At 36.0% G+C, this 24,569-nt stretch overlaps 4 protein-coding genes across 4 annotated transcripts; all 4 read right to left on the reverse strand.

Annotated features, from left to right (window-relative positions):
* Positions 1-288: 288 nt before the first annotated feature.
* LOC144434890 (apolipoprotein D-like) lies at positions 289-4,912 on the reverse strand. Its single transcript, XM_078123407.1, has 4 exons — positions 4,781-4,912; positions 3,911-3,974; positions 3,075-3,236; positions 289-569 (listed from the first exon to the last, which is right to left on the reverse strand). Exons 1-4 carry the CDS (start codon positions 4,910-4,912, stop codon positions 289-291), a joined length of 639 nt encoding a protein of 212 aa, XP_077979533.1.
* Positions 4,913-6,308: 1,396 nt separating this feature from the next.
* On the reverse strand, positions 6,309-8,202 carry LOC144434892 (uncharacterized). The gene is made up of 4 exons (XM_078123408.1): positions 8,047-8,202; positions 7,719-7,782; positions 6,837-7,001; positions 6,309-6,550 (listed from the first exon to the last, which is right to left on the reverse strand). Exons 1-4 carry the CDS (start codon positions 8,200-8,202, stop codon positions 6,309-6,311), a joined length of 627 nt encoding a protein of 208 aa, XP_077979534.1.
* A 1,555-nt stretch (positions 8,203-9,757) lies between these two features.
* LOC144434893 (cholinesterase-like) lies at positions 9,758-16,518 on the reverse strand. The gene is made up of 10 exons (XM_078123409.1): positions 16,093-16,518; positions 15,439-15,595; positions 13,354-13,539; positions 12,878-13,071; positions 12,326-12,479; positions 11,857-12,053; positions 11,461-11,587; positions 10,931-11,069; positions 10,054-10,333; positions 9,758-9,805 (listed from the first exon to the last, which is right to left on the reverse strand). The coding sequence occupies exons 1-10, from the start codon at positions 16,516-16,518 to the stop codon at positions 9,758-9,760; spliced, it is 1,908 nt and encodes a 635-aa protein (XP_077979535.1).
* Positions 16,519-17,825: 1,307 nt separating this feature from the next.
* Positions 17,826-22,750, reverse strand: LOC144434896 (acetylcholinesterase-like). Its single transcript, XM_078123414.1, has 9 exons — positions 22,361-22,750; positions 21,889-22,045; positions 20,907-21,092; positions 20,423-20,616; positions 19,953-20,103; positions 19,199-19,395; positions 18,811-18,937; positions 18,371-18,500; positions 17,826-18,060 (listed from the first exon to the last, which is right to left on the reverse strand). Exons 1-9 carry the CDS (start codon positions 22,748-22,750, stop codon positions 17,826-17,828), a joined length of 1,767 nt encoding a protein of 588 aa, XP_077979540.1.
* Positions 22,751-24,569: the final 1,819 nt, after the last annotated feature.

A 24,569-nucleotide genomic window follows, 5' to 3' on the forward strand; every position in this document is an offset into this window, starting at 1 on the left:
ATCTCTATTCAAGCAACGACAACTCGCACTTGTATTTCATTCTTACAGTGTCATACGTTCTACTAATTAAAAGTCCAAATACTTCACTGGCTCATAGATTTAATTTGAAAATCTTCAAAATATTGGTTTCCATATCTGAGTTTATTACCATCTTAAAATTAATCTCATATCTTAAAATACATTCATAAATGATGGCATTGCGTTACATAATTATGAATAGTGGTGTTTGTGGAGGAACAACAACCAACACGGTGAGAAACTTTTTCTATGAGATGCGAACACCGGGCCTTACAGATTTTTCATTACAACACCTCCTCTGTAATTCTCTTCATATTTAACGTATTTGCATTCTGGTGTTTGGACTGCCTCTATTGGTGAATTAATGGGACCAGTAAAACCATTAGCTAAAAGCCAGAGACGTACTTCGCGATCATAATTCTCCCGAAAATCATCAACGTCACGTGCCAAGACGTAGAGCAGTATTGACCTATCATCAGATATGATGGAATATTGGTACCGTTCCACACCGTCACCAGTGTCGAGTTTTGGACCAAGTTTAAGTACCCAATCTATGAAAAATATAAGAGGTCAGGGTGTCAATAATTAAGAACTTCTGTGGATGAGGCTGTGATATGAGAATAATTTTGTGCTATGGCACTGAACTGACATCTTCTATGGATATTGCCGAAGCTTTCAACAGACATTTCACTGACATTGCAGACGCTCTCAACAAAGATATTATGCATGAGACTTTTGATCCCACTAAGTTAAATAATTTTGTTGACTCTAAAGACATTCATTACAGCTTCCGAATTCCACTTATCTCGCAAACGAAGGTTTTGAAATTCCTTCTAGATTTGGATACTTCTAAGTCAACCGGGTATGATTTTATAAGCGCTAAGATTTTGAAATCTACAGCTCCTTATATTGCTACACACATTTTTAGAATTGTTAACCTCTGCATAATCAATAATCACTTTCCATCTGCTTGGAAAATTGCTAAGGTGCTTCCTTTTCATAAAAGTAATTCTACTGATAAATGCTCCAATTTTCGACCCATTTCTATTCTACCATGTTTATCCAAACTTTTAGAATCCCACGTTCACCAAAGTCTGTATCTTTATCTCAACAAGTTTAATCTTCTTTATTCGTTTCAATCGGGCTTTCGTCCGGGTCATTCTTGTCAGACTGCTCTCACTTATTTCGTTAATCAGTGCTATACTGCAATAAATAACAATAACTGGAGTGGTATCATTTTTCTTGATCTCTCTAAGGCCTTTGATCTTATTAACCATTCATTGCTTATTCAAAAACTTAAACTCTACAACTTTGATTCTTCGGCTATAAATTGGTTCACTTCATATCTTAAGGACAGAAAACAGTTTGTTTCCTTTAAAAATTGCAATTCTTCCATGTTATCTATTAAGTCTGGCGTCCCTCAAGGTTCTATCCTTGGTCCTCTTCTTTTCCTCCTTTATATCAATGACCTCCATTTAGAAGTTGAACACTGCCATACTAATACCTATGCTGACGACTCTACTCTTCTATTTTCCTCCCCTGATATTTCCATAGTAAATCAAACTATTAACGATGATCTGTCTAAAGTTCACACCTGGTGTAATCAAAACCATATGATCATTAATACAAATAAATCCAAAGCTATGGTAATTCCCCCTAAAAAGAACCTTTCTTTGCCCACTTCCTTTTCTGTTTTCTATAACAACGCGTCTCTTTCTTTCAGTGAAGTTGAAAAATCACTCGGACTTATCATTGACTCTACACTCTCATGGACTTCACATTGTCAACATTTGCATGCAAAAGTATCTTCTAATCTTGCAGCTCTTCGTCACATTGCTAAATACTTAGATGTATCTACTAAAAAACTTTTCTACTTTAGTTATATTCAGCCCTTTTTTGATACTTGTTGCAACATATGGTCTCATGCGAGTAAAGGTGATATTGACAAATTATATAAACTTCAGAAGCGTGCAATCCGGCTAATTTTAAATATTTCTACCATTGAAATGCAATCCAAAGGGATTTCCAGTATTGACCTTTTTAAACGACTTCATATTTTACCACTTGAAAAGAGATTTCTATTTAATAAGTACATTCTGATTTTTAAATGTCTACATAACCTGGCTCCTATGTACCTCTCTGACCTCCTTCATAAAAGGAGTTCAAGTAACCAAATGGGTACCCGTTCCTGCACCAACAATCTTTTGTATTTACCATTTCCAAATTGTCGTATTTTTACTCAGTCATTTAGTTTTGAAAGCTCCAAACTTTGGAACATTTTACCTACTCACCTTATCAGTATTACGAATTTAACTTGTTTCAAAAAATCTTTAAATTCATACCTATTTGAATCTCTTTAATCCTTTTACATTGTCTGTGGTCTTACAATTTTATCTCTTTTACGTTTCATACTTTTTAATGTTTTTCAATTTTTATGTGTGTTACCTTGTTTTGTTTTTGTTGTTTGTATTGTGTACATTTGCTTTAGGGCCCCTGGGAAGATTAGGCTGGACCTAACAGGGTCACCCTTTTTCTTTTTTGAAATAAAAGTCGTTATTATTTATATTATATTATTATGGGAAGGGAACAGAAATTAACAACAAAAAGTGTCAGACCTAATGTACTTGTTCAGGCCAAAGAGAGTGGGACAGCGGTCATGTCTTTTTCCCCTCGTGTGTGTGTGTGTGTGTGTGTGTGTGTGTGTGTGTGTGTGTGTGTGTGTGTCTGTCTGTCTGTCTGTCTGTCTGGTCGACTGCGATTGTGTATTCCAGCAGCAACCATTGCGCGTCAACCTTTGAGCGCCCTCAGCGTTGGTGAAGGTTTGTGATCTATAGTTTGTAGACATACCTACAGGAGGTGTACGTGTGTAGTGTAGTGTAGTGTAGTGTAGTGTAGTGTAGTGTAGTGGCAGTAGACAAACACATATAGAACGTTTAGGATGACAGAACGTTAACACAGTAGGGGAACCATGGTCCCTGCTGCATTAGCCCTCTGATTTGTTTTTTTTTTCAATGTGCCAGTGGTTAACAATTAGTACTATAGATAACACGACTTACAAGGATTGTCATCAGGGCTGTTGTAGAAGCTGAGTAGAAATTTGCCGGGGTCTTTGGAATCTAGTTGATAAGCTTGTCCCTTCAATACGTCCAACTCCCCGGTTGGTTCAAATAATTGTTGTGTATTCCAGACCGTAATTGAACCATCTCCTCGACTGAAATCTGAAGTAAAACAATGAAGAGAGACACATCAGAGACGACACCATTACCTTCTCGCTCCGAGAGAGGCCTTAGCAATCGTACAATTATAATATTTTGAATCGTATCTCTTCATTCATGTAACCACTTAACAGAGCTAGAGTACTCAATGTTATTGCTTGAAATGGGGGGGGGGGGGGAGGCTTGTTCAAACATACAGAAAACAATTCGAGCTTCACTTCGGCATCTTAGTGACGCCCTCAAAAGAGAGAGAGAGAGAGAGAGAGAGAGAGAGAGAGAGAGAGAGAGAGAGAGAGAGAGAGAGAGAGAGAGAGAGAGAGAGAGAGAGAGAGAGAGAGAGAGAGAGAGAGAGAGAGAGAGAGAGAGAGAGAGAGAGCGAGAGAGAGAGAGAGAGAGAGAGAGAGAGAGAGAGAGAGAGAGAGAGAGAGAGAGAGAGAGAGAGAGGGGGAAAAAGGAGAAACACACAGAGAGAACATCAGCACCATTAATTATCTTTGAGTGTGTTTAAAAGGGCTCTCTATCTTTCTCTCTCTAGGATGCTAAGCCTCAACAGATTAACGACTTTATGTACTGCCTTTATATATGTGGAGAGACAGGTGAAAATGTCTAATTTCATTAATCCATAATACATTAAATTTAGACAAAGTTATTGAGAAATTAAAATATCGTTTACTTACAATTAGCCTGTGAACACACACCATCTTTCTGGAACGTATTTAATGATATCAAATCAATATACATCTGTAAAGTAAAAAACCCCGAATTGAACAAATCTTTAAGATCGTGTAGACATAGCAAAATTTATTCCCAGTGAATCATATTGACATTTCTAGATCTATCAGGATACAATAAAATGTCGATAATATTGATAATATTGACGTATTCAGCTAAGTTCACTCACCGCGAAATATTAGACTAATATTTCTTTCCAGGCAGATCTACTTTATTATCAATTAATACAGTATACGTAAGCTTATTAGACTATATGCAAAACTGTAAAAGAGAGTTTCAATCTGACTAGTTTTGTCGAGACCAGATACAACATGTACATGTGTATAAGTATGTAACCATGGCAATGCTATCAAACTAAAAAGATAATTAAAGATTACGTAAGACTAAAGATCTTGGATCAAGTAGATCACCATAGCCAGTCTGGCCTTTGGATGTCGAGTTAAAAAAAACTGTTTGTATTTGAGTGTTTTCCTCCAATGAACTTTACACTTCACCATCTTATTGGAAATATGGATCATGGTTGTAATACAAAAATGATATAAAATAGGTAAAAAAAGAAATAAAAATTCGGATAATTTTTGCAAAGTTTTAGTTTCAATATGTTATGTGATCCATATAAGATCTATATTTAGGTAAAGTAGTTCAACAAGGATACAAAGGCAACGATTTCTGCATACAGAGACAAACGACAATGTATGAAAACCTTCGATCGTGTGTGTAATAAGAAGCCAACCATCGCCAACATGGACTATTTATCGATGTCACTGCACTGATATCATAGAGTTAACACCATGTTGGCATATCAGACGACTTACCAGATACCATAGTCCAATGTACGCCGAAAGATCGAGTTCGGGAACTGTTTCTAATGGAGCACCACCTTGCGCAAGGATTCCCGAGAGACACTGGGAAAGCATCAACACGGCGAACAACCCCTTCAAGATCATAGCTAATTCAACTTATAAACTAATAAACTTGTTCAACAGAAGTATGTTTCTACCAAATGTTATCTCTGTGTGCCAACGCCTATGTACCAAGTACCGTAATCACAACACTGGTCTTTCATCTACTTGATTTGAGTGACGTAATGAAATCCTAATGAAATATACAAACAAATCTCACTATGACGATGCAAACTATGGTGTATTTACAGGATGATAAAGACGTTACATTTACACCATAGGATGGGTGAAGGTGATTACATGCATACTAGTACATATAAAGCCAGAGACATTGCCAGATTGGGCCTACACCACAAAAAGTAACAGGAAACCACTGTCAGTAAAAAATACCGATTTGAGCACAGACTACTATTAGGACTGAGATTTGCTACACATTCAAATTTGGAGTAGTGCCATTCATATGTCTATCTTAACGGATGTAAACCCTGACTTACATGTACATGAACTGACATGGGGTAGTTTATAATTATTCTTCGAAATAAAAGAAAAACTCATCAAGCCCAAATTAACAATGAACTCTCCCTTAGTCTGTCTGTCTGTCTGTCTGTCTGTCTGTCTATCTGTCTGTCTGTCTGTCTGTCTGTCTGTCTGTCTGTCAGTCAGTGTGTCTGTGTGTGTGTGTGTCTGTCTGTGTGTGTGTGTCTGTCTGTCGGTGTGTGTGTTTCTGTCTGTCTGTCTGTCTGTCTGTCTGTCTGTCTGTCTGTCTGTCTGTCTGTCTGTCTGCTTGTTTGTCTGACGGTTTGTCTGGTCTGTTCGCAAGTTTCTCCGTCAGGTTCATCGTTCTTTATATCTCTCATATGATCTTTTTCCCTATGTTTCTGCCAGTCCACCTCTGTCTGTCGCTTTTCCTTCTTGCTATATCATTTACCCACTTTAATGTTCTCTTGCTCTTTCCATCTTTCATTCAAGTTATCGAATAATAAAACTCTTTCACGTCATGGAAATCGTTCTTTTCTCCCAATTTCATGTAATTAGATGTCTTATCATATGGAAAGACTTGCTGAAATAAGTCTATATTGCAAAAAATGTCGTTTTTGTGATGAGAATTAAATAAAATCTATCATGGAATTTTTGTGATGCATCAGTTAAACATACTTAAAAAAAAGACTCAGATCTGATTGAGTTTGAGAATTCCCATTTGAACATATTTATAAAACACAAAACACGAGGAAATTTCTGATAATGATTAAAATTACTTTAATTCACGAACTGACTTTCAAAAAAAAGAATGATCAGGTTCATTCACGGGTAAGGATTTAATTTCAAAAGTGAACAATTCTTTAATAGTTTGTATGAACAGCGCCTTCTACGGTGTGATGTCAACTCGGCGCTCATTTATCTCTCTCAGTTGACTGGTTAACAATTCATAGTTAACTTTATCTTAGATTTCATCAATGTAGATACAGTCATCTTCTTGGTATGATAGGATTGGTGAATTGAAAGGTTTGTTAAAACCATTGAAACGCAGCCATCTCGAAACATCCGCGTCGTAAGTGGATAAATACCTTGCCCGATCTCTCGCAAGAACGAACAAAGATGCGCTAACGTTGTCTGTCACAATAGCATAATCATATTGTTCACCACTTCCTTGGTTTACCTTGGGTCCAAGTTGCACAACCCAATCTGTATGTTGAAATGAAGGAAATATGAAACAGATCATCATCATCATCATCATCATCATCATCATCATCATCATCATCATCATCATCATCATCATCATCATCATCATCATCATTGTTTTACTATCACTTTCAGCACAATCTCTTTTTCAACGTTTATTTTTATTACATCAGTATGGGGCAAATAATAGATAACTAAAGCAGTGAACACATCTTGAGAAGATGAGAAAAAGAAGAATCTATAGATAATTTGATTGATTTTTAGATGAAATATTTGTGCTGATACTTACAAGGGAAGTCAAATGGAACACCATCTAGACTGACCAGGAGTTTGCCGGGATTATTTAGGGCATCAATTTGGTAAGCTTTTCCCTTCAAGGAGTCTAATGGCCCATCGGGTGTGAACAATCTTTGTGTATTCCATACTGATATAGTACCATCACCATTGTCTCCATCTGAAAGAAGTAATTGTGTTTTTCACGATGTGTATGCTTGATTTGGATGATAACATAGGACACAGATTGAATTTCAAGGAGAAACGATGCCCTACACATACAGAGATAGTGCTTCACAGTTGATTAGATAAGTTTGTACAACACAATGTGGAGAGTGACAACTTTTGCAAAAACAAATTTGTAGTTTAGAAATACAATACTGTGGATTTTTTCTTCCTTCGTTTGGAATGAATTTTAATGCTTGAATACGTTTCATAAGAAAAATTAGTATAATGGTGAGCAAATGACAATTTGGAAAATGCGATGTATTTATAATGTCACATTCTAACCAGAGCAGATATTTCTTCCGCGACATATCCTCTTGGTGGTGTGTCTTGGACGGTGCGATATGCAGAATTTTGAAGATTAGAGATATGTCGCAGTGCGAGGTATTATATAAAACGGCGTATAATTGAATCACCGGTTTTGAATGGATATAGTCATTAATTTTAGCTCCTGTAATTCTTTGAAACGCCGATCGCACCGAACGGTAATTTGGCACCACCACCACCACCACCACCACCACCACCACCACCACCATTCAGCCAAATCCTTGCATTAGTAATAGTATACACGCAAAACATAACTTGGTTGACGACAACGACCCCCCCCCCCTCTCAGGACGTAAGAGACGCAAATACGGCAACCTCTTTGGTAGAATATAAAATTCCTACTTACATTGTGCCTGGTGGCACAGTCCGTCTTTTTCATAACCATTATAGGCATATGCATTTGAATACATCTATGTATTGCAATAGAAAGAATAAGGAATAAAAATCATCGTAAACGTGTTAACAGTTAAGTGTGTTGTTGTTAGCTTTACACTTCAAACTTTATGTTGGTTGTCTGACTTCAAACTTAAAGATAGCAACAAAACATACCCCAGTAATTATTCTAAGAGAAACAGAAACAAATACAAATGACTGGAGACGTATGAACTCAATTTTTGAGTAAAATTGAAATTGGATATATTATCTTAAGGTCATTTCATCGTTTGCTTCCTTACCTGGTACCATGTTCCTAAATAGGCTGCTGTGTCTAATTCCGCCACAGTTTCAAGAGCTCTGTTTCCGTCTCCAGGGCCCGGTCTTGGAATGGGAGGTTGTGCCAAAGCAACCCCACAACACACTAACAATAGTGCGGCAATACGAGAAACAACCATTGTGAAATTAAACTGAGAGGCAGTATCCGTAGTTATAAATAAAATGATTTTTTTCCGTGAGATGTATCCTTTGAGATTTAAAGTCTGTTATAACCTACGACACAGATTGTTATCATGAGATAGCCATGGAACCTCACCAGCTTCATCTACTTATTGGATTAATATGAAGAGAGATAGGGGGCTTATGATGCAATATTACGAAGGGAGTGGTGACTGAATATCCATGATATCAGCAGATGACGACTGATTGTGTTTGAACTGTTTGATGTAAACACACTTTAGACAAAGAAGGTTGTCTCTATTGAATCAAATCTTGTTACTATGTCGCCAACAAAATACAACACGTGTTCAGGCGTACATGAAATTTAAACAACTTTTACCTTGTGTAATTTGTTATGCATATTTGAGACGTGTTTGCAACATTCTACTACATAACTTAAGTATACTTAACTATCATTTCTAAATCAAACCTGGTACTATCTTAAGATGTAAATTATAAATGATTCGTTGACGTAATTTAGTATACGTATACAAAATAGGGAACTTGCAAACCCGCCATGTTGAATGTTGCATCATGGAGAATGTGATAATGAATACTAATAAATTGTTACTGTAAACAATACTTTTACATTGTTTGCAACCACGAATGGTCAATTCATAGTTTACCCTGACTATTGTGGGATGTTTTTTTATTGGTAGCTCCAGATTAGGTATTACGATAACCAAAGATAATCCCATAGTCCTTTGCGTCTGAGCATGCTCAGTCTAGATTGCAAGTTCCCTATTCTGAGGAAATCACTATTGTTTCGCAATCAAAAAACTTATAAACTCAGCTTCTATCACGTAAATATGTCAATACATACCGTGTCTAAATAAATATGACATCTTGTATCCCCAGTAATTTTCCAAAATCTCCAAAATATCACGAGGCCAACAGTAATGTAATAAAGTATGTGGCTTCCAGATAACAGTTTCAGAAATACAATATTTAGCATCGTTGAGTGTGCCTCTTGAATATTTAGCAATATTACTTTGATTTTCGAGTATTATAGTTTGTTAGCGACAATCGGAAAGCAGCACTCATTCACATATATAATAATTATAGGAAAAATGAATATAAAACGCAAAAAGACGTGATTGTGTGTACAAACTTGGTAATTTATTATATGAAAATTCGAGGAAGAAAATCAAAAGAACTTGTATGTTTGTATTTAACTTTAAAAAAATAATCGCTGTCGAGAAAACAAAGTGTGTTATATTTCAGTTCGACAAAACTAGTGTTTACTTTGCTCTAAATGTGCTCATAAGTGTATATATAAGATATTCTTTGAAGGAGTTACCCTTGAAACGTTGAAACCTTGAACAATCAAGCTAAACGTTGTAAAAGTCAAAATATAACGTCAAAATTGAAGGGAAAGAGATAAAGTTTGATGGAAAATGTATAAAGTCAATTTTCATACATGTAAATGATATAAAACATTTTTTATCATATAAACCTGGAAATTCTCTTTAAAAAGAAAAAAGAAAAAGAAAAAAACAGATCGAAGGAAACAATTTAGGTGTCACGAATACAGCGATGTATTCTAATCTTAAGAATCTGTTTCTTCAAAGTACAATACAGAAAAGCTATAGAGTATACAACTAAATACTGAAAACTGAAGGAAAACTCTTTGACATAATTTGTCACAGGTACAATCGTTACTAAGAACAACCGAACTAGGAACATACAACTTGATGCGACATTTCTTAAAACATGCAAATCAATTGCTATTAGGGTGGTCATCTAAATATATTGTTGAACACTGAAATCAGAACTAGTATGATGGTTGTAATAAAATAGATTTTGTTTACTGTATTGCTGGTTGAAAACCCTGACATGTCATCTATTTCAATTTTGAATTTCTGAACATCTGCACACTGTGAAGTACAATTACACCTGGCAGTGGTGGCTGATTCGACCACCTGTGGATCGTAAATATGCCAGAAAGCTAGGTTTGAGAAGTCGATGACCTCATCTGTCATATAACTACTTCCATCCGGGCTAAATCTCATTACCATTTTGTTGGTACTAGAGTAGCGTTCCCAGCGTCCTTCGACGTTTTGGATCTCTTGGCCTAATGGTGTTGGATTCCTGAAGAAGAAACGTATTCTATGGATGAAGTAGTCAGTGACATTGGGTTCATAGGCATCTACATATACTTAGCAACATTTTGTTATTCTCAAAACTGAATGAAAATAAATGAATTGATCAATACACCATACAGTAAGAACAAAAAGTAAGAAAGGTGGGTGATATATCAGCCATCCTTTCCTACCTTGAAACTTAAATATGAAAGGTGGACAAGATAATTATTGACTTCTCCTCCGAAGTATTAAGATTCGTGTGACAAAGTTGAAACCTAGCACGTTATTAAGATAACCAATCAACTAAGCTGTCTGGTCAGAGCTATTTTAAAAATTTTATTTCAGTTATTGTGGTGTGGCAAATTTTTTAAATTAAGGTGAATGAAGGGAACTATTTTCATTTGGCAGTATTTTTTTGTAAATTTTCAGTGCAAAGGGAACAACCATCAGCTCTAATCCTACAGGGCTATTATTGATCTACAAAAAGTGTAGCTCATAGGTGAAGAGGAATGGGCCATTGTTGGCGATATCTGAAGTAGAAATAATTTGTACACATTTAAAACACCCTCAATAATAAATTGACTCGAGAAGATGATGAACCTACCCTGTCTTGGCAAAATTAGTCCACAATGTCATTATTGTGTCACTCATGACTTCATCAGCATCTGTGAAATTTCGATACAAGTATCTGTCCTTGAATGGTGTACCAAATACATACATCAACTCATCAACATGGGGCACACCTGGAAAGGAAGAATTCTATTAGAAGTCGATGACGACATTTCTGTCAAATATCTCACTTTTAATCAAAATACATGTAAAATGTAATTAGATATGGAAACCTGAATAATGTTAAGACTATCGGTTTGACAACATTTGAAGAAAACCAACCACATACTTAAAGGTAGCACAGACTGTGTGACTGCAATGTGAACTCTTCACTCGTATTTCGTAAGTCGGTACCTATTTATTTTATTTATTCATTAATCTTTTATATACAGACTCCATTTCAGTGCTTAAACACTGTTCTCCCAATGGAAACTGTTGCAAGATTACGTACACAGAAAAACAAACAAAAAAGGACAAACTAGCTTAAGGTACATACGAGATAATTTGACATGCTTTTTATTTTACCTGCCCATTCTGGCCAAAAACTGTGGATGGATCGATAGTCAAATCGATATACGTATGTTGGTATTTCTTTGGATGTATAGTCAGCCAGCTCGTAGACTCCTTCAACGATTGTGGCATCTGAAACACACTGTATGAACATAAATAGTTTCGATTAAGTCAATAATCAAATTGAACATTTATAAATGGAAGTACTCCTCTCGGTTTTAGGAAAATGTGTCAACATTCAACATTTAACATGAATCTGAAATACTGTACCAATCCCCCTCTCATTTTCTTATAATCAAGTTCACAATTTCCTGATGGGACAGACACTTAAGATTTGTATAACTCGTTTATTTATAATGTAACATTGCCGCTTCGTAACAGTCATTATCAACAGATCTGATACTGACTTACCTGTACAAAGCTATCCCTTAGTTTGGTTTCGTTATACGGACTTTCCCATGGAGTGTATTGGAATTCCATAGCGTTTAGTATATCTTCATAAGATGCGTTTTTATTGCCGCCGTATTTTCTTTCAGTAACAAGCCTGTCCCAAAGAAGTTGACGGAAAGTCTCGCGAGAAAAGCCATCGCCAACACCTGGTACGTTCACTATTGGAGAAATGTATAAACCATTACGTTAATTTGAAATCTGTTCATGAAGGAACATGTACTGATCATTTAAAATGAGCAATACAGTGTCGTTAATGTGATTATTGAATGACACCTAAATCTTAGATGCAATGCGTAATATTGAGTTTGTATTTTATGAGTTTTACGAGTATATCATTCCGTATCCGAATGGAGAGCGGAAGTATGATCAAAATTTCTTCTTTTATGCCATATTTTTCATAATTGCAACGTTAGTAGATTAAGAAACTTACATATTGCGGGCGCTGTTTCGTCTTTATTATAACCCATCATGACAGGAACATCAACAAATAAACCATTTTGTATGTAATGGATTGGACTGAGTGGCATAAAGCCGGTTGGTCCATCAGTGGTGGGTTCAAAGGGACCTGTTTGAGTACCGTCGTTCTGTAATAGGAATGAATAATGTCATGTTGAATTCCAAATCAGAACACGAAGCTTGCCTATATGTGAAGACAGTTTTACCAATTTCAATCCCTGTACGGAGATGATATATACTTATTATATTAGTTGTCAGTTTCATGTTGACATGAGATACTCACATTGATCAAGTTCAAAAAAAGTTAATATTCCTTTAGGTAATTATACGTTCAAGGTGTTTCTCAATGGTTTTTAATGAACCCTTTTACTTTTGACTTCTTTACAGTCATGTACACAGTGTGTACCAAGTAGAACCGCAGACAAGGAAAACATTTTCAGGATGTCCTGCGGAATAACTGTGCAATAAATGACGAACGAAAATAACTAAACTCTTATACTAAAGAGTGATTGGTATCAAAACTTACAAATGTTCCATATTTGGAGATTTCCATAGCATCTTTTGTCCTTAGACATTCTACCAATGCGGTGGATGGCTCGGTGGGGCAACCTATATCTCTAGCCAGCTTTTGTGTATTTGCAGCGATGTCATGAGGATACTCTTTGAAAGCCCATGGACATAAGGGACTGCCACTCTCAGCAATAGCAGCATGGAACAGACCTAGTACAAATTATTGCAATAATCAAGATCTCAGAGCTGTGACGACACGGATATGTTACAGTGCTGTGAAGAAATATACATATATACATGCACTGAACGTACGTACACACACACACACACACACACACACACACACACACACACATACATACATACATACATATATACTCACACACACATACATACATACATACATACATACATACATACATACATACATACATGCGCACATACATCTATCCATCCATTCATGCATGCATCATTTATCATCATTACATGTACCTCTAGATAAAGGTGAAATTAAATGCAATCCGACACTCGCAGCTCCAGCACTTTCACCAAATATGGTCACTTGTTTTGGATCTCCACCGAAATATCGGATATTGTCTCGAACCCATTCCAAAGCAGCCACTTGGTCTAAAATTCCATAGTTACCAGGACATACGTCATCTTTTGTACTTAGAAAACCTAATGATCCAAGTAAGGGTAACGCATTTTTACTCAAAATTCCATTTTTTCTATTTTCAGTTCTATTGTATTGTAATGTAATGTAATGTAATGTAATGTTTTGTATTGTATTGTATTGTATTGTATTGTATTGTATTGTATTGTATTGTATTGTATTGTATTGTATTGTATTGTATTGTGTTGTGTTGTGTTGTTGTGTTGTGTTGTGTTGTGTTGTGTTGTAGTATGCTGTGTTATGTTGTGTTGTGTTGTAGTATTGTATTGTGCTGTGATGTTCTATATGTTGTGTTGTGTTGTGTTGTGTTGTGTTGTGTTGAGTTGTGTTGTGTTGTGTTGTGTTGTGTTGTGTTGTGTTGAGTTGTGTTGTGTTGTGTTGTGTTGTGTTGTGTTGTGTTGTGTTGTGTTGTGTTGTGTTGTGTTGTGTTGTGTTGAGTTGTGTTGTGTTGTGTTGTGTTGTGTTGTGTTGAGTTGTGTTGTGCTATGTTGTGTTGTGTTGTGTTGTGTTGTGTTGTGTTGTGTTGTGTTGTGTTTTTTATATGAATTGTGGCATCTTACAACTGTACATTGTATGATAATGATGTTTCCCTTACTATTTATCATAAATTGGAAATCGGAATTAATGGAACAAACAAATATGTGTTTTCCTTGGAATTGCGCAATGACAGATCATATTGTAATCCAAATAGAGCAAACATGACAATTTGCATGGTGCGTTCCAACTATCGAAATTTTGTGTTTTGGTCGAAAACTAGACAGAGCTTAGCATATGAAATATCGTACACATGACCTTGAATTTCTTATCGTTACCATGGTTACAGAAGTATCCTTTTGAATGATTATGTTATATGCATGTTTTGGCAAATGCATGTTCTGTTATCAACATTAATATCTGATGGATGTGAAATCCGTCATCAGGTTCCAACAAGAAATTAATAACTTGATACATGCTTAAATCTCTTCTAAGCTGTAGATAAGATTAGTTACCATAACTTGGTACATATTAAATGATTGAATATACACCGGTACCCGTCCGGTGAATTAAAAAACAACAACAACTAACTAGTTCATTTCACTGGTATGCAATATAGCTAAAGTAAAGTTTTGTTTGTATTCGCTATGGTGGTAATACTAAGTTCGGTGTTATTACTTTGCATTTTGTATTCGCAAAAGAGATTTCAGGAGGCGCTCAGACAACTAGCGTATAGTGGTCTGAGGTAAATGTATCTGAGACACTGATATGTTCAAACATCTAGTCCATGTAGCAACATTGAACATAGATAATTCAGTTAAAACGTTAAAAGGACTGACGAAAAATTGAAGATACTGACGAGACTAATTTTCAATTTGAAAAAAAGAAACACAAACGTACATTAAATTGTCTTCAAGTTACGGTTTATATCTACTCTAATGAACATTTATACTGCGCTAGCGCCCTCTAAGAACAACAACAACAACAACAACAACAACAACAACAACAACGACAACAACAACAACGACAAGAAGAAGAAGAAGAAGAAGAACAACAACAACAACGACAACAACAACAACAACAACAACAACAACAACAACAACAACAACAACAACAACATTAGTAAATTACTGTTAGGGTTGTCGTGGCCGAGTGGTTAAACCACTTGCCTCTTCTCATCACTGCTGTCGGGCCATTCGGTGTTTGATTAAATCTGAGATTAAATTTACCACGCTGTAAGTAGAAGAGTGTCGTTCACTTTGACTATAGCTCTTCCGAACAACGCAGGTTTTCCCCGGCTACTCTGGTTTCCTCCTGCATTAACATGTGAGGAATATCCCTCACTGGACTTTTTGGGAGACAAGTGTTTAACATACTTAAAGATAATATAAATAAAGCTTATTACTTAGTCGAGTTTTCTGTCAATTTACCTAAAGCTCCAAGTCTATAGTTAAATGTAACGACAACAACTTGCTTCTTTTCTGCCAAGATTGCACCATTATATAAAGGAACTAGATCAGCACCAACCACATATCCTCCGCCTTGTATGAATACCATAACTGGAAATTTATTGGTTCCTACCGTTATCTGAAAGGAATAAAGGAAAGGGGGAAATGTGTGGGTAATTCCATTTATGGATGTTTGTTGCAGTGTACTATGGGTAAGCGAGATACTGTACTAGGAGAAAGTCATTATTAGTGATAACAATGGAATTGTGCATTTTTGACGATATTCTTACACGGAAAATAGGACTAAATCAAAGATTCTTCTTAATTTTTTACAAAATCGCTATTGAGCTACAATGCATAGTGTGATTACGAACAGATAGGTTTTCGTACAGTCACTGTGGATTAAGGTAATACCATACATACTTTGTTCATATTCTAGGTAAATACGGCAGACCTTACCATGGCCATAAACAATTTACTTTCATGTATCTATGAATCTGTCTGTTTAGTCTATAGCTGTAGAAGATTGTTCCATGTTGTATTATTTTTTTATGACAACAACATTACAGGATTTCTATGTACCATAAAACTACATTATGCTAGTGTAAGTCACATGTAACAATTATAGTAACCTACCTCTGGGGCAAATACATTGAGGGACAAGCAATCTTCGTCAAGCAGACCAAGTCCGGTAAAATTACTGAAATCTGGTAAAGAGGGTAATCCTGGAATTGGAGGTTTTGGCGGAAGTGTCGGAAGATTAGAAGGAAGGTCGTAAAGTTTCTTTCCGAATTGTGGACAACCTGGTCCGAATTTTGTGGCATTTAGAATCCCAGTCCACGTAGGTCCTGGAAGTGGAGGTCGAAATCGGAGATCTCCGAGGGGAGGTTCCACGTACGGTATTTTAAGAAAAGAGTTGATGTAAAAAGTGTTACCGACTTGTATTCGATTCCCACGTAGTGTTCCTTGAGGTATCGTTAGTAAAGTTCCGTCGTCTCCCTGACCAATTGTGTTACGAATTGTAACTACAACTAAAATGAAAATAATACTAAGACCAGTCATTTTCGGTGTTTACTAAATGTCTACTGACTGACTAACTGTTTGTTTCTTTCTGGCCTTTAGACAGATCAAAATATCAAAGTTCACTCCATCTAAGAAGGACATATAAATAAAAGATACCTCTCTTACGCAAGTACTAGATAACAGTTGTCTGTTTTTGTGGCTTTTAACGCGTTGAGTAAACAGTACTGATCTAGGATATCTCCCTTTTAAATGGATTTCGAAACTATAGGACAATGGTGAGGTTCCAAACGTTACAACTGTTCATAAAACTGCATTCTCCACTTAAAAATGCAACGCATGAAGAACAGGAAAGCTCAATCATTTGTTTTGGGAATGCACACATGAGGGCGATGTTTTCTGTTTTGGGTTATGGTTCTGATGATACTACTAGTTGGGACTGGATCAGGTAGACTGAGTTAGGGTGTAGGGGGGGGGGCTTTTTTGCTTCTGTTTTTGGATGAGGGAAAACTGTTACTGTACATATGATTTTTAGGCGATATTCGTTTCCTGATACGTATATCTTACTCTCGAATATGCCATCATCAGTAACATGATGACGTCACGAAATGATAGATTTCTGAAACTGTAACACCAGATTATTAATCGACGATTAAAATTTCCATTTTGGAAAGTAAGTTCTTACGGTTAGATTAGATTATGGAAATCTCAGGGAGTTACCTTATAAGAGACAGTTTGAAAGAAACATTCTTGTTACCGTCTCTGTAACATTGTTTATCTAATACAGAATAAATGCGAATACAGAAGACTCAAATCTAAAAAACTATCTACCATGATAATAAGTTTGGCCACATAAAGCCATTTACAACTGTCTTTAATTAATATCACTTTATTAATTGCCTAGTAAGAAGTAGCGAACATCTTGTAATCTTACATTCTTTCTCGTAAATGGGAGAAGTGTTTCGTCTATGGATGTGACACAGCAACTGTTACAATAAAGTGACGACACGTCGAAGTGATATAACATACCAGTTAAAGATTTAAGGAGAGTGGTCATCAGTCCAAATCTTTCTAACGTAATTTTTAAGGAATAGATGTTAATGAACAATTCCATCATATGAGTGGACATAAAACTAGACGTTAATCTTTTGGAATTTGCACCATTTGTAAAAGTTGCAACGTCCTAGGATGATAACTTATAGAATGTGTTCAGAACAGTTTTCTTTCGTATTGCAATATGTATTTGTGGCTGAGTCCACGACCTGATAATCATGGAATGTATTCAGAACAATTTTCTTTCGCATTGCAATACGTATTTGTGGTTGATTCAGAATTCCACGACCTGATAATTATGGAATGTATTCAGAACAATGTTCTTCTGTATCGCAATATGTATGTGTGGCTGATTCCACCACCTGTACATCGTAGATATTCCAGAAAGCGTTGCTTGAAAAGTCAATGATATCATCGGCCATATAAATAGAACCATTCGGACTAAATCTAATCAATTCTTGGTTATCATCTGTAAATGGTTCCCATTGTCCTATAACATTTGGTATATTGTGTCCCTCTGGTGTTGGGTTTCTGAAAGGGAAAACAAAGAAATGTGTTCAATTTTGGATGAATTTTGATATATCGTGTCCCTCTGGTGTTGGGTTTCTGAAAGGGAGAAATCATGAAATGTGTTCACTCTGGGGTGGCTTAGGGAATTTCGGGCCCCTCTGGTTTTGGCAAATTATTTTCGATTTTGGGTGATTTATTTGGTATATTTTATCTGGCGTTTGGTTTCTGAAAAGAGAGAGACACGAAATGTATTTGATTTTGGATGATATGATGTCATTTAGATCGTCAACTTCATTTGTATGGGTAATATTGCCCTGTTGGAGTAACTTACCCAGTTTTGGCAAAATTGGACCACATTGTCATCATAGCTTCACTCATTACTTCATCATTGACAGTTAGATTACTATCTTCTTTGAAGGGTATACCTAACACATAGGTTAATTCATCACCATGTGCAACACCTTTCGTGAAAAAAAGAAAGGTAAAACATATACTATTATCTCGAATTTAGAATATGACAAATATAATGGTAGAGTAATACATTTTATAGAAATTTTCGCTTTTGATATTTAGTGTGTGTCCCCGTGTTTGTCTCATCCCTTCTTTATCTTACCATTATCCAAGGCGGTGCATTTATTTGGTAGATGGTTGTCATGGCAACCTTCAACTACAGACTCGTGGCCTTCTGAAGCTAATAATATTGATCGACTTATCATCAGCCTGTATACGGCTGTCTCTATGACCCCAAGTCGATTTTGTTTATTTACTTACCTGCCCATTCAGGATACCGACTGAACACTGAACGGTAATCAAATCGATACATATACGTCACTAACTTCCTGGATGCATACTTGATATGTTCAAAGATTCCTTCCACAAATAGACGATCAGTAGCACACTGAAAAATACAAACAATTAATAATAATTTTTACCTAGGATAATTTTTCTTTAGTAGTATTGCAGGCTTTAGAACTGACACAAAAAAGAGCGAAGTATAATATTAGTACAGAAGATTTTCAGTTGTACATCTACTACTATATTTCGATATTGTATACGTAGATGTTTTGTATAATTAAATTATGGCGAATTATTATCAGTAAACCTTATGTTTACCTGTTGTCATTATTTGAAAAGAAAATATTTATGCGTATAGACCTACCCTGATGTAATTTTCTCGTAGTGCGATGACGTCATCCGGGTTTTCCCATGGAGTATACTGGAACTCTATAGAATTGGCTATGTCTTGAAATGATGTATTTTTGTTGCCTTCATGTTTTCTTAATGTCACTATTCTAGTCCATATTAGGTCCTTGAATGCTTCTCTTGATAGTCCCTCGGCTATACCAGGTTTACCCACTGTTTTAGTACAATAAAATCGGTGGTAAATCACGCTGTCACTCTATATACTGTAGTTAATATTCAATATGAGTTGTCACAGCAGTGACTCCGAATTCGATTACAAAACCACATGCTCACCAGAAATACATTGTAAATATCTTAAACCTTTGTTGTTAATTTGTTCGAGAAAATCCAAAGCCATTCTCAGTTAAAATCAAGAAGAAGAAAAATCGAGGTCGTCGCACACAAATTTTTAAATAGCGGTAAAATTATGCAAAAAAAAATTAAGCCATTTTAGAATCCACTTTGGCCGCCGATTACTGTGTTAATTCTATGCGAAAATAAATTATTGAGATTTTGAAAACAAGATGTTGAAGCCCAAATTTCTACTGTTTTTTTCAAAGGGAGTAGGAACAAGCTTCCAAAGGGTAAAGGTTATGGAGATTTTAAGAACTTGATTTTCAGGGAAATTGATCAGCATGACACATTCTACATTTAAAGTTGCCGAAATCTGTTCCTTGGCTAAAAGTATATGATGCATATGCAATAACTTGTCTCATAACAGTCAGACTTACACAAAGATAACGACGTCTCATCTTTGTTATAACCAATCATAAATGGTACGTCGACAAAAGATCCATTCGAGATATAAACCAAGGGATGTTGTGGCATAAAGCCACCGGGGCCATCAACAACCGGTAGAAAGGCAAATTCGTCACCGTCTCCCTAAAACATATATATGCAATGAAAATATGTATTTCGATACAGTGTCTTGTGATTATGCAATGCAAAATTGGTAGTGATATGAATACTAAATAACAATCAAGAGTTGGTTAGGCCCAATCACTCCGCTACAAAACAACTGTGAAATATGATGAATAAGTTTTTGAGAAGATTGATCTCTTTGAAACTAGACCTTTCTAATCAATATACTAACATATTTATATGTCCCAGATTTCAGCCCAAAGCGGTGAAACAGATAAAAGGACTGGGGATGTGTAAAGTAAGTGTATGATAGATTTCAAAAGCCTTAGAATGGACTTACAAAAAATGAGTATTTTGAAATTTCCATTGCGTCCTTCGTTCGTAAGCATGCAACCATTTCATTGGATGGTTCAACGGGGCATCCTATACTGGAAGCCAATCGCTGAGCATTTCCTAAACTGTCATAAGGCGATTCCTTTATTGCCCAGTAATTCAATGGACTTCCACTCTGTCCAATTACTCTGTGAAACAAACCTGCAAATTGGAGCCGATAAGGGGATTAAGATGGTAGACAAATTTCATTGTTTGTACATGTATATAATGGGTGGTACGTGTACATCATGCATCATATCCACCTGGCGTAAATCGGGACGTCTATTATGAGGAACTTCGACCAAATCAATGGTAAGTGAGTATACAGTGCTATAAATTACACTTACATTATTTCATTATCTGATATCATATGTCCAAGTAGTAGATATCTCTACATTTGAAGTACATTGTAATTCTGATCAAAATCATTTGCATATGCATCGTATATGTACCTTTCGATTTCGGTGAAATCATATGCATTCCAGCGCTCACGGCTCCAGCACTCTGGCCAAATATAGTGACCATATCCGGGTCTCCACCAAAGTATTCAATATTGTCACGAACCCACTCCAACAAAGCAACCTGGTCCAACAAGCCATAGTTGCCAGGAGATACGTCATCAAGTGTACTTAGAAAACCTAGACAACAATGTAATTTGCATTTTAGACCAATATCTTGCAGCATGTTACTCTGTATCGTTGCTCTCACTTCGGAAAAGTAACTTTCCCTTATTAACCTGATTGACTTATCTTTAACAATATTATTAACCATCTTTCTTGATTTAGAACCCCAAATGACTAACACAACATCTTCACCAATCAGACAATGTAATAACTAATGAAATTGTGTTTATTTCGCTGAGCAGAATTACGACACAACGTTGTTTACAAACTCGATGACTGAAAAGAACAGACTACCAAAGACATCGACAACAAGAGACATGCGCATTGTAGTAGACTAAGGATTTATGTTGGGTGACCTTTGAACTTTGGTGATAATCCTCTAATGACGAATAGGTGTTTCTTGAATTTGATGATCACAATCACAGCGGGCTTTAATCTGATAGCGATTTGGCAGCAAAAAAAGAGATTACAGAAGATTTTAGAAATAATAAAGTTGATCATATTCCATTATTAACAGTTCTTGATATAGGGATGTCAAAAAGTGCGAACATTTAAATCTATCTGTACGCTCCTTTCTAATGATTCGAAGTAGGAATGTTCCCAGTCATCATATTGCGAAGAGCACCCCTTTTCCATTCGTCGTTTGAAACAGTTTTAGTATTAACAAGTCATTTGTTATTAGTTTGCTATTTTTAACCTGAATTTTGCAGATACAGTGCGAGTTTTATCGTATATCTGTTTTATACGTACGACAGTAATGTACAACTTTCAAATTTATATGTGATACAATTCTACGATAGGCAGATATTACCTAAGGCCGACAGTCTATAGTTGAAAGACACCACGACGACCATATTGTTGTACGCCAGGACTTCACCATTGTACAGAGGTTGGAAGTCACCACCTAACATAAAGGCCCCTCCTTGGATGAAGACCATGACTGGATATTTGTTAGTTCCACTTGTTTGCTTGAAGTGAAAGAAGTATGAAAACGTAGCTAGCATGATTGTAAGACCCAAAATGTGTATTGCAGACATTCAGATTGAAAAGAATAATATACAGAATATAGAATAATTGAATTTTTTTTCTTAAGTAGCACAAATTAGCACAATTTACCGAAACAGGTTTGTTAAAGAAGTACTTTATATATTTGTTGTTTGATAAACATCCGTTATACATGTATGTTTGCCTTATTTTAAGATAGAAAAAAGTCAACGTTCAAGTTAAAAAAATATTGAACTACGCATTACATGAAACGTACGATATTTACAGATGCAACTCACCTCAGGTGCAAACACGTTGACTGACAGACAATCTTCGTCGACTTTACTTGGTGCTGTATAATTAATTGGGGCTGGTCCGGGGACTGGAAAGGGAAATTGTGGTCGATCATACAGTAAAAATCCAGCCTGCGGACAGGCAGGGCCAAACTTTGTAGCATCCCTAATGCCTTGCCATGATGGACCTGGGTTTGGAGGACGGAAACGAAGTTCTCCTAAAGGCGGTTCAGCGTAGGGTATTTTAAGAAATGAATGTGAGTATAAATCAGGACTTATTTGATTTCTTACTCCACGTAGAGTTCCTTGTGGTATGGTAAGTACTACTCGATTGTCGACTTGTGCATAGGTAAAACGGAAAACAAATATAGTCACAATTAGGGCTCTGAGGTGCATTTTGAGTACGGGTACGAATACACCTTTTGGAGAGGGAGACGAAGATCAGAAGGTCCCCACTCAGAAATCAGTGCTGAAAACTATCAGATTTCTGATAAAGCCTGACGTAATGGTCTGAGAACAATGTTTGGCGGTTATTGACCCCTTTATGGAGTACTGCAATGTATTAGTTGTTGAACTATCGAATCGTACAGAGTTCGATTTGGAGTGCTCCACTTTGTTTCATATTTTGACGAGAACGTAATTTATTTAAAGTTAAAGGATCTTAGGAGGAACAGTGAAATAATATATAAATCAAACTTTGAAGTCAATTGTCAAATGTCACGATTTTTCAAACAACGTGTTTTATATTTCATTTTTATGACGTCATTACGTGATTGGGGAATTTTGGTACTAAACATTGATCTTTCGAACGTTTTAGTGACATAGTTAAACCACAGACAACTAAACATTCACATTAGTTGTCAGTGGTTAAACACTTAGAAACGTTTATTTAGTCATGTGATAGAAGTAGGAGTCAAAGGTTGAAAGACTAGTCCCGACAGTGTATACTACCAAGACAAGCTGTTGGCAAATTTATTTATTTCAACAAAAAATTACATTAGTGTTTGACACGACAACCTATTCTAAAAAAGTGGTCAGTATTAATTTCATTCATCAAAAATCCATCAAAACTACTGAAATGTATAAAACAATAATAGTAAGGTTGAACAATTATATACTGATAAAAATCGTGCATTCCTTGAAAGTCTTATTTAAATCGAAGTCGAGGTGAACGTGACGTCACGTTGGTCATTATATGAATTAATATTCTTTTGATTTGAAGGAATGTAAATATTCATGACTTAAAGGAACATGAATATTCGTGATTTGAAGGAACCTCAATGTTCGTAATTTGAAGGAATGTGAACATTCGTGATGTGAAGGAAGAATGTGAATAACCCATAACGTGTTGAAGGAATGAAAATAACATTAGAATTGATCATAAAGTTGAAGGAATAAAACGTTAGCATGGTCTATCATAAAACTCAATGTTTGCAATTATTGTTGAAGGATATATATTCATTAGCCGTAAAACTGTAAAATAAAAGTCCTACACATGGTAATTATAATCCATTTAACTGTTTCATTCACTCAGGCTTTGCAGGTACTCTGTCACCCTTGTCAAAATATATAATGATGAATTATCAACAATCCATCGTCGTAGAAAGTAGAAAGGGTAAAAATAGTGGAGCATTTTTATGGAGCTGGTAGTCGATAACGTTTGTATGTCTATAGTGTATATTCTCTCACGAAGATACACCGTAATTCAAGAGTAGTTTCGGCAATATTCGTTTTAGTGGATATCTTGAAACACTGTCAATCCATAACCTATTGTCGGTATTTCAGCAAGTTTCGACAATATTCGGATTGGTAGTTAACGGAGTGCATTGTCGGTATAGGAGTATCTAAGTTTCGGCAATGTTCGGATTGGTAGTTAACGGAGTGCATTGTCGGTATAGGAGTATCTAAGTTTCGGCAATGTTCGGATTGGTAGTTAACGGAGTGCATTGTCGGTATAGGAGTATCTAAGTTTCGGCAATGTTCGGATTGGTAGTTAACGGAGTGCATTGTCGGTATAGGAGTATCTAAGTTTCGGCAATGTTCGGATTGGTAGTTAACGGAGTGCATTGTCGGTATAGGAGTATCTAAGTTTCGGCAATGTTCGGATTGGTAGTTAACGGAGTGCATTGTCGGTATAGGAGTATCTAAGTTTCGGCAATGTTCGGATTGGTAGTTAATGGAGTGCATTGTCGGTATAGGAGTATCTAAGTTTCGG

This window comes from Glandiceps talaboti, chromosome 5, assembly GCF_964340395.1.
Source record: "Glandiceps talaboti chromosome 5, keGlaTala1.1, whole genome shotgun sequence".
Lineage (NCBI taxonomy): Eukaryota > Metazoa > Hemichordata > Enteropneusta > Spengelidae > Glandiceps > Glandiceps talaboti.

Excerpts from the sequence above, each read along its gene's own strand:
- LOC144434896 (XM_078123414.1), bottom strand. The coding sequence starts at position 22,750 with ATGCACCTCAGAGCCCTAATTGTGACTATATTTGTTTTCCGTTTTACC. Across the intron at positions 21,093-21,888 it reads CTATAGACTGTCGGCCTTAG|GTTTTCTAAGTACACTTGAT; the intron begins GTAATATCTGCC and ends ATTGTTGTCTAG. Across the intron at positions 20,104-20,422 it reads TTTCAAAATACTCATTTTTT|GGAGACGGTGACGAATTTGC; the intron begins GTAAGTCCATTC and ends TATATGTTTTAG.
- LOC144434893 (XM_078123409.1), bottom strand. The coding sequence starts at position 16,518 with ATGACTGGTCTTAGTATTATTTTCATTTTAGTTGTAGTTACAATTCGT. Across the intron at positions 15,596-16,092 it reads TCAATGTATTTGCCCCAGAG|ATAACGGTAGGAACCAATAA; the intron begins GTAGGTTACTAT and ends TATTCCTTTCAG. Across the intron at positions 11,588-11,856 it reads TAAGGGATAGCTTTGTACAG|TGTGTTTCAGATGCCACAAT; the intron begins GTAAGTCAGTAT and ends ATGTTCATACAG.
- LOC144434892 (XM_078123408.1), bottom strand. The coding sequence starts at position 8,202 with ATGGTTGTTTCTCGTATTGCCGCACTATTGTTAGTGTGTTGTGGGGTT. Across the intron at positions 7,783-8,046 it reads ATTTAGGAACATGGTACCAG|ATGTATTCAAATGCATATGC; the intron begins GTAAGGAAGCAA and ends TGCAATACATAG. Across the intron at positions 7,002-7,718 it reads ACTGTGCCACCAGGCACAAT|ATGGAGACAATGGTGATGGT; the intron begins GTAAGTAGGAAT and ends TACTTCTTTCAG.
- LOC144434890 (XM_078123407.1), bottom strand. The coding sequence starts at position 4,912 with ATGATCTTGAAGGGGTTGTTCGCCGTGTTGATGCTTTCCCAGTGTCTC. Across the intron at positions 3,975-4,780 it reads ACATTGGACTATGGTATCTG|ATGTATATTGATTTGATATC; the intron begins GTAAGTCGTCTG and ends TTTACTTTACAG. Across the intron at positions 570-3,074 it reads CAGCCCTGATGACAATCCTT|ATTGGGTACTTAAACTTGGT; the intron begins GTAAGTCGTGTT and ends TATTTTTCATAG.